The sequence below is a fragment of the Montipora capricornis genome, chromosome 13, assembly GCF_036669925.1.
Source record: "Montipora capricornis isolate CH-2021 chromosome 13, ASM3666992v2, whole genome shotgun sequence".
In the NCBI taxonomy this organism is placed as follows: domain Eukaryota; kingdom Metazoa; phylum Cnidaria; class Anthozoa; order Scleractinia; family Acroporidae; genus Montipora; species Montipora capricornis.
This window is the reverse complement of record NC_090895.1, coordinates 27,118,686-27,128,025: the sequence shown is the minus strand read 5'-3', so window position 1 is coordinate 27,128,025 and position 9,340 is coordinate 27,118,686. Positions and strand designations below refer to the sequence as shown.

The window sequence follows — 9,340 nt, the reverse complement described above, 5'->3', positions numbered from 1 at the left end:
TTCATTCCATCAAAATGCAAATATCTGGTTCTTGCTTTTTAAAACCTGATATCCTGAGGTGGATAAATGAATGTTAATATTGACAAAAAACACTGTATAATTAAGCGGTAAGTGAACTTTGTGTTGAGTGCCGGTAATTTGTCTTCTCTTCCATGTACATAGACTGTATTCATAAATGGTGGTCAAGAAATTATTCTTTTGTCTTTGTGCTAATCATCCTAACTAGCCTCACTTTGGAGCAAAAATTCTTTTGAATTTTGCTCATGTTTGCGAGGCTAGTTAGGATGATTAGCATAAAGGCAAAAGAATAATTATTTAGCCGCCATTTATGAATACGGTCTATTGGATGGTAAAATTAAAAGTAGTCTAAGAGAAGTGAGGCAGAGAGCCAGAAGATGATTTTTCAGGAAGTAGTTTTTGCTTTTCAATAATATTGTTTTAATAAATAAATAAATAAATAAATAAATAAATAAATGTTTTTTTCAAGAAGAAAAATCCTTCCAAGGAGTGGGAACTTACTGGTTCACCAGGTTTGTTTTGAAAGGCTGGTGTTTGGGAATTTCGAGAGAAAAAGGGTCAGATCCCTTTGAAGAAAAATAACGCATTAGAGTAATGAAAATTTGCTTGCACATTTTGATGCTTTCCATGAGAACTTTGTATCTTGCAGATCTTCCAGGTGTGTTTGTTATATTTTCCCCTAAAAATCCCTTGATTTATCCTAAAGTTATTTTTCTCTCCAAACAGTGCGTAGCACATAAGGTGGACAACTTTATATAAAAGAGGTACTGAAGAAGGTTAGGAGGAAAGCTGGACACTGATCCATATACAGGTTCTTAAGGTGAGTTAATACTTTTCAGCTGTGAATTGTGAGGAGAGGCAACATTATCTTTGCAATCAAATTTACTTACTGCCTTTTTTTCCTTGCTTGGTACGATTTTTTAGCACATGCAGCAAGCTTATGACAGGCCTACCTACAACATCACTTACGATTATTGCAGCGCTTTAAAACATGTTTTAAAATGCTACGATATTTTTTCTGACAAATAATGAGTTGTAGGCCTGTTGTAAGCTTGTCACATGCAGCAACTATTCACCTCAGTGTCGGTAGCTAGTTAACAACTATTCACTGAAGTGGAGGTGGCTAGCGGTGGATATTTACATGGCGAGGTAAATATCCAACGCTAGCCACCGACACTGAGTTGAATAATTGTTTTAGCATATACTAAAACAGTGAGATAATATACAGCACAAAAAATTATCAAAGCAAAAACATGCTGCTGTTTTTCGTCTTCTTTTTTTTTTTGTTCATGCAGATATAATACTTATTTAAGGAGATGTGGTTGCTCTCTAAGCTGGTCATTATTTGGTATTGAAGCAGCTTCCATTTTTATTTCATTTCATACCAAGGTTTCTATTGTTTAGTCTTAAGGATGGTGCCTACTAATTAAAGATATTTTTGCCCTGTTGTGTGATTATGCAGGAAATGTATATAGATCTTAACAAGTGTTATTGAAATCCAAAAAGAAAATTGGGGGTAACCACACATTTTTCAAAGATAATTGATAAATAATATTTGTAAAAAGCTTTAAAATACAAAGCAATGTATGGCGTTCTTTCTCAAATTGAAGCTTATTTATCTCTCAAGAATGCATGAACCCCCGATTTTCTTTTTGGATACCAAGAGTACTTACTAAGATCTACTTTCTCCGGATAGTTTTAAACCACGCAAAAATATCCCTGTATTAGTAAGCGTCACCAATAGGAAATCCGAGTATCTCGAGATGTGCAGAACGTATGTGCAATAAAAATAGTAGGCACCGTCCTTAAGTTTTCAGTTTGAGTGGCAGGATAAAAAATCAAATTGTGCCTTCCGAGAGCTACTTCAAGGCCCCTAATTTCCTTTTTTTTCTCCATTTCTCTATAATAATTCTCAGGCAAACTGTTAGATCAGAGTGAATGAGGCCAAGAATGGACTTAAAGTGATCAAGCTCACAGACCAGAACTTTAATTGCATTCATGTTGGTAAGCCTGTGCTTCTGGAGAAAGTTGGAGAGACCCTTGACCCAGCCTTGGAACTAATCTTGTTGAAGCAAACTTTTGTTCAGGTAAGATGGAGATTACAGTTTTCATGACATACTTCATTTCTACGGTATCTAGCTGTAGGACGACACTTATAAAACTTCCAAAGTTTGTGACTCAAGCCCTCCCCCAATCACTCACTTTTTACATATTTTATCAGCCTCATATGGCTATAGGTTTTAAAAAAAGGCCTTTGAAATGTTTAGTTTTCAGTCCCCCCTCCAGGAGCTCGGTCACTATATTTAACATTTTACATCAGTTGCAGTGACTGACACTTCAGAAGAGACATCCTGTTGCTTTAATTTCATACATTTTAAAATCTTGATCTTCTTATGGAAAAATGTAGTAATCCACCTTAAATTGTCAAGTTAAAAGAGAGGATCACTTCAATCTAGTTTTGTTATTGTAATCATATTTATGTTGGGGAAAGACAGGATTTAAATCAATGAATAGTGTATGAGCTTTTTGTTTCGGCTTGTAAGTTATTTGTTGCTCCATATGTATTCTTGTGCTGTTTTCGTGATCATACTTGGTCCCTGACATTCGCTGAAGTGTGGGTCATTTCCTGTGATTCACATGGTCACATTTCTGAGTATTGTGCAATTTTTGAAACATTGTTTTTCTGACTGAAACCTGTCCTTGTTTTTGGCAGTTGTTTGATACGTGCATTGAAAACAGCGAAAAGACAGATGACCTGGATAAGAGGCTTGAAATCCTTCTCTTGCACCAACTCAGTGCATGGTAAGTTTAGTTCTGTAAAGGGAGTAGGGACCATTTTGAGGATGTTGGCTTGTCTTTCTACCTCCCACCCCTGTGGTGTTTTTGTGTTTGTTTCAATCTGTTTGAATTGTTTCCTAAGCGCTTAAATATAGTTGGATCGTGATAGTGCAACCCTGGTAACTATTTTCAAGGTCGTCACAATTCTTGAAACATTCTGCCTACTGGCCGAAGCGGAAAATACCATAATACTCTTTGTTTGTCCACCCAAATTTGAATAACAATTGTTTCCAGTTTCTCTTGGGACTTACAATGGTCCCAAGAGAAACAAAAACAATGCTTGTTCTAAATTTGGGTTGACAAACAAAGACTGTTGTGGTAAATTTCCGCTTTGGCCAATTTGTTTTCACTACAAAAGTTTTTTTTCTTTCATGAATTTTTATGTGGCTTCATCAAGACAGCCATTTACTTCAGCTTCTTGGAAATGAAATTAATTCTCAAAGATTTCGTACTAGGTCTGTTTTTTTAATAGGCTGGATTGCATGAGCTTGGTTTAATTAAAAAAAGCTCACTGTGTTTTGGAGCCTGTGCTTTTATGATGCGTGAATAGTTCTTGGATGACTAATTCCTTTTTTCTCACCTCAGTATTACGAGGAAAAGAGCACATACATTTCAATGAGACATTGATTTAATTTTTCTGTTTTTTATTGCAGGGGCTTGTTTGAGAAGGACAAGTTGGTGTTTTTGTTCATGCTGTGTGGCGAGATAATGCGACAGAGAAGAGGTATCTCTGAAGGAAAATGGAGTTTCTTCCTCAGAGGAAGTGGGAGCTTAGATAAGGTGAGAGGTGAAAGGAATTGAGGGACATGTGCGAGGGATTACACTTTTTGAACTTGCGTAGTGTGAAGGTGCAAACTTAAGATTAGCAAAGCAAAGGCAGAATATCGAGTAGAAATCTATAATATGATATTGCTGGGACAACTCATACTTTCCCTTGTCGTTGTGGTCTGCAAGCAAGTTCATAAGCAAGGACACAATGAATATTTGCATTCAAATGTCACATCATGTACAAGTTGGTTTATTGTTATGAAACTAGGACAGTTCTTGAGAACAATTATAATTGCCTTTCATTTTCCTTGCATTTCAATAACAATAAAAATCATCGTCGTGGTCATGGTGTTCGTCATCATCATCCTCATCATCGTCGTCGTCATCGTCGTTGTCATCTTCATCATCGTCATCAACATCATCATCGTCATTATCGCCTTCATCGTCATTATCACCGTCTTTATCATCATCCTTGTCACCAATCCTTATTGTTATCCCTCCCTGCAACGTCAGCCCGATGATAGTGTGGTGGTTATAGCTTTTCAGGGCACAAGGTTGATTTTATGTTCGTTCAAACTAGCAATGCATCCATTTTTATGTTCGATTAGAGCAGTTTTAAAAGTAGCTTGTTAAGAATGAGAAGAAAGGGCAGCTCTTTGGCTATTTACAAAGCGCAGTGGATTCGAATTCAGGACAACCCAGGGCATTGGTTGAAGGAAACCTCCACTTCAACAAAAAAATAACTTTAAATCACTGGAAGTAACTGTTACAGTCCAGTCAATATAAAATATTTTCAAACAAAGTGTTTGTATCCGGAAGAAATAAGTTTTAGAATCGCCTAATTTTGATTTCAGATTTCGTGGGTGCCAACATCTTGAATATATGTGACGCGTTACTGTTGCCCTGTTGTTATTAGACAAAAGCTCTTTGTGTCAGAACAATAGGGCAACCGTAACACGTCACAATTATTCAAGATGGCGACGCACACAAAATTTGAAAGTGAAAATAAGCGATTTTAAAATTCCCTTTTCCTGATATAAACACTTTTTTAAAAAACAAATTTCGAGCAAATACGTTTTTAAACATAATTTCCTTCGTTTTAAACTTATTCTGTTGTAAGAGTGGAGGTTCCCTTTAAAGCAGGATTCGAACACAGTGCAGCTGCGACCACCATTGTGCTAACCTGCCTCCTAACTGGATGGCCTAAGGTCATTTGGCTTCACAAAGTCCTTATCCGTTACAAATACAGCGAGCGCAGGACAGCCTTGCAATATTCGCGTTCTGTGACACCAGTGCATTATACACTGGGGATCCACCCTAAGATAAGAGACTAACTGTTGCTTTTCGTACCCCAGCTGATAATGGTACAAAGCAGTTATATATATGGGAGAGGGGTGACATCACTGATGTACCAGCTAGAGTAGGGTAACAGTGATACATGTACCCGTTGTTTGATGTTACATTTGAGCTACGCCATCATTTTATGACATTCCGTTCTCCTTCCTGTACTTTAGGAACGTCATCCTAAACCTGACATTCCTTGGCTAAATGAACAGAAGTGGGACACTTGCTGCAATTTGGAGGTGCGTGACAGTTTTGCCACGATTTATTGTAACTGATTTTTGAGACTTTGTTTGGTCGAAACAGAAGTAGCATTGCGTGACTTCTAGAAAGTACGGGGAGACGTCTTGCGTGACGACCATGATTAAGAAACGGTGTAGTCTAAAGTTCAGGCTTGGAAAGGTGCTGCTGCGAACAGCAGTGGCTACTACCTCCAAATGTCGCATCATCCTTTTGGTTTTTGTTCATAGGATCGGACCATCGCAGTGGATCAAAGTCGGGCCTGTAAAAATGATCCCCAATGCAACTAAAACAGGCGACTGCGTCTTCCTCCAGGTAAGGACCAGTGGAAAGTACTCATAGGCGAGGTGTTTTTTTTAGGGGGGGGGGGGTGGGGAAAGACGGTGACACCTGCTTAACAGAAGCTGACAAACTCTTTCATTCAAACATAAGCTCTCTTCGCATAGAGAAAAAATTACAATTTGGGTTCACACACTATTGTTAGCTTGACTTGGTCTCTATTTGGATCAGTCATATTGGTGATTGACGTACTTGTTAACTGTCATTTTAGTGTCAAATGTACCTTAATAGGCCTTTTGCAACAAACGATCACATGGTACAAAATCCGCCATGCTGGAGGGCAAGCTCACTCATTATTATTTCCCCACTGGGACATTAAAACAAAGAGACCTGAAACCAGTCAAGCTTGACTTGCCTTGGTTTTAATGTCCCAGTGGATGAATAATAATGAGCTTGCCCTCCAGCATGGCGGATTTTGTACCATGTGATTGTTTGTTGCAAAAGGCCTATTGCTAAAGTTGGCGAGAACGAGGGCAAGTTGCAGGGAAACCGTTTTTCCTTGCTGTTAGAAGACGCCCAAGTTAGACAGCTCCCGAAAGAATTGCAATATTTAACTTTTCATAGCGTTTAAGAGGCTCCATGATCTCAAGTGCTTTTTTCTCGTCTCCTCTCCACTGCTTGTAGCACAAGCTTTTAATTTTATTTATTCATGCATTAAATTTAGTTTATCAGCCGTCTAGAATGATCGTTTTATGATAAGATTAGTTACAGGGGTTCTTGGTTTTCATTTTCTTTTTATTTCGTTTTATGGAATTGCCGTCTTTCCGCTTCCTGGATGTTAGCCATGGAAACGCTCATCAAACACCTTTCCATCCTGGAAGCAGAAGTATGCAAAGACTTCCAGCTGTTTCTGAGTTTCATGTCAACTTAGCCCCCGTGACGGTTTGGAAGAACAGTGTTAAAGTGACGAATAAGTCACCCAAGAGACTCAGAGCTTTTGGTGAACTCACCGCTGAAACATTTGAAAATCAGTAAGTTCTTTCGTTTTTGGTTCTTCTTATGGTACTTGTTCGGTAAACACTATAACCAATTACAGTACAATGTACTGTCCACTATACAATCACAACAACACTGATTACAATAACGATATTAGCGAACTTACGCAACAGGACGACTGGAAGACTCAGGACGACAGAATGGCGAAAAAATGTCGCGCGAGAGTGTGCATTCCCGATCTTACACGACATTTTTTCGTCATTCTGCCGTCCTGAGTCTTCCAGCTGTCCTGTTGCGTAAGCTCCCTATACTAAAAGATGACTCCTGCTTTTAAGTAATTAATTAATACAACAGCTATATCATTTGTTGAGTTAAGTTATGTTGAGCGCCGCAAAGAGAAAAAAATTGATAATAATTTAGGAAAGAAAAGAAACGATAGCGTGAACTCTGTATAGGGGCTGGGGAGTGAGATAGTACAATTTTTCTCAGAAACAGTGACTTATATAGAGTTAAGTATACGGATTAAACGATCCCATTTTACCAAGTTGGATCCAAGCTTTTGATTGTCAATATTAAATTGTAATTTCAGTATTGCCAAAATTTTTTATGCTAGTTGCCCAGCTCCTCGTCCTATCCACGCCTGAGATTTATTACTTTTATAGCCATTTTCAAACTTTCTTTAAGGCGGTGAATGTTGCAAAGGAGCAAAAAAATAAGTAAAACTGGTTGCAAAGAGATCCCCTCTCCCCAGTCTCTTCTTGCATCAGTGCTCACTACCAATTCAATCTCTTTCAACATTTTTGGATTCAAACGCCTTATTAAACTGGCAACCAATTTTTGCAACATCCTAGGGAAACAGCCTTTTTGCAACCTCTAAGACTATGAAGGAAATTCTTGATTGATTCCCAAAAAACACACTCGAAACCCTCTCTTCCCCACCCACGTGCGTCATGTTAAATTAACCTGGGTTTACTCGTAAATTTTGCCCATCTTCTTTCTTGTTTGTGTTTCACAGTTCGTGGTGTGACTTTGCGTAAATTAGTCTTTGGCATTTGCTTCTTTCATACAATCATTCAGTAAAAAAGACGTTTGGTCCACTGGGCTGGAACTTCAAGGTAAGAGTTAAGCATATAAGGAACAACTTCGCATCAGAGGGTTTTTGTACTTAATTCAAAGCAAAAAATTTCTGTTATGGTTAATACACTCGAGTATACTTTTCCTGGTATACAGAAGTAGAGAAGATTTTTGTGACAATAAGATGTTGTGCATGTTGGTGTAGTGGTCAGTGCCTTTGCACATTGTACTGGGAACCTCTTCTTTTTCAATAATTTCGTTGTCACCTCTCTCAACAATTTAAAGAAAAGCGTTTGACTCGAATATCGAATTTCAAAATCGCTTATTTTTGTTTTCATATTTTTTTGGATGTCGCCATCTTGAATAACTGTGACATGTTATGGTTGCCCTATTTTAATTATGCAAAGCTCTCCCTTCCCTAGGTGGCACCTGAAAAGGTATTTGAGGTTTTTGAGAAACGTGCCCCGGTTATGCTTGGCCAGGTAACCTCGACGAAGTTGTTGTTGTTGTTGTTATTGTTGGAGCAACATTCGTATGACCTTGAAAAAGTGTGCACAAGTTGTTTCACGGACCAATGTTTGGCGAGATTAAAACAAAGCTTCTCCTTATTCCCGCCAAGGAAACTCCTAATATGGGCAGTAAACAGTTTGATTACCCATTCAAATGACATCAAAGTGAAATGCCGATCGCTTTCCAGAAAGTTCCTTGGAGAGATGACGTTGTTTGCATCCGGGTTTGCTAAGCCAATGAAAATTCTCACGAGTTTGTTTTTGTTTGATAAGCCAATTGGATGTTTTACATTTTTGTTTACATCCTGTTTTGTACGTTTATTTTTCAAGGTCTTACGAACGTCGCTCAATCACTACTATTCTTGTTGTTATTGCTGTTATCATTATTAATTATAACTAATTAATTAATTAATTACAAATTTTGGCCTCAGAACAATCGTCATGCTAGTACTTATCTTTTGTTCCTTTCATGTTTATTAAACAGTCTGTGTTCAACAACTCGGATCGAGAGAGCGCTCTGGACAATTTAAAGATGTTCTTAGCGGAAGGACAGATTCCTTGGGATGCTCTCACCCTTATCATTGGCCAGGTAAAAAGGTTTATTCTATAAAATGGAATTTGCAACTGTTCTTGAGAACTATAAAGTTGCCTTAACGCCACGGAGGAAAAACAGAACGGATTGAATTGAATAGTTTTTTTTTTTTTTTGCAAAGAAACAGTGAGTTCCTATCTGCACGGTAACACATCCATGATTCCATGTCGGAACGCATGAAAAGTAGATGTTTATTTTCAAAAATTATCCGAATTTGTTTATCTGTTCTGTCCCGTTTATGCTCTGTCATGGGAATGCACCTTTAAGGAGGCTCAAACCAGTGAAACTACCATTTAGATTGAAGGGATTTACACATCAGTTTCAAGTAACGGCAATATTATGGTACCTTATAACACCAATAATTGCTTAACAAGATACATCGGAAACGAGACGTAATAGGTTACCATAGCATTTCTTGTCTGTAAGCGCTTCGATTGCAAAAAATGAACTTGTTGACTCCCACGTTTTATTACTCGGAAGTGATTACCAAGCTAAGGTAAACCTCTGCAAAGTGAAAAAAATCCTCTGGTGTGGGTTCCGAACTACCTTCACAGTTGGAAAATGTTAAGGTTGTTCTGAAAATGTGTCAGAGAATTTTATTAACTTCTCAAAGGATTTTACTTGCCTGGTTATCACTTCCCAGCAACAAAACTTGGGAGTCACCGTGTTTGTTTTCTGTATAAGC

The 9,340-nt window shown here is 38.0% G+C and overlaps 1 protein-coding gene across 1 annotated transcript; it reads left to right on the top strand.

Moving 5' to 3' along the window:
• The first annotated feature begins 1,781 nt into the window (after window positions 1-1,781).
• Window positions 1,782-6,465, top strand: LOC138030744 (dynein axonemal heavy chain 6-like). The gene is made up of 7 exons (XM_068878621.1): window positions 1,782-1,792; window positions 1,952-2,105; window positions 2,732-2,820; window positions 3,510-3,636; window positions 5,139-5,207; window positions 5,436-5,520; window positions 6,327-6,465. The coding sequence occupies exons 1-6, from the start codon at window positions 1,782-1,784 to the stop codon at window positions 5,493-5,495; spliced, it is 510 nt and encodes a 169-aa protein (XP_068734722.1). The 3' UTR covers window positions 5,496-5,520; window positions 6,327-6,465.
• Window positions 6,466-9,340: the final 2,875 nt, after the last annotated feature.

Coding starts and splice junctions, on each gene's coding strand:
- LOC138030744 (XM_068878621.1), top strand. Junction 2,106..2,731: donor TGAAGCAAACTTTTGTTCAG/GTAAGATGGAGA, acceptor TGTTTTTGGCAG/TTGTTTGATACGTGCATTGA. Junction 2,821..3,509: donor TTGCACCAACTCAGTGCATG/GTAAGTTTAGTT, acceptor TTTTTATTGCAG/GGGCTTGTTTGAGAAGGACA.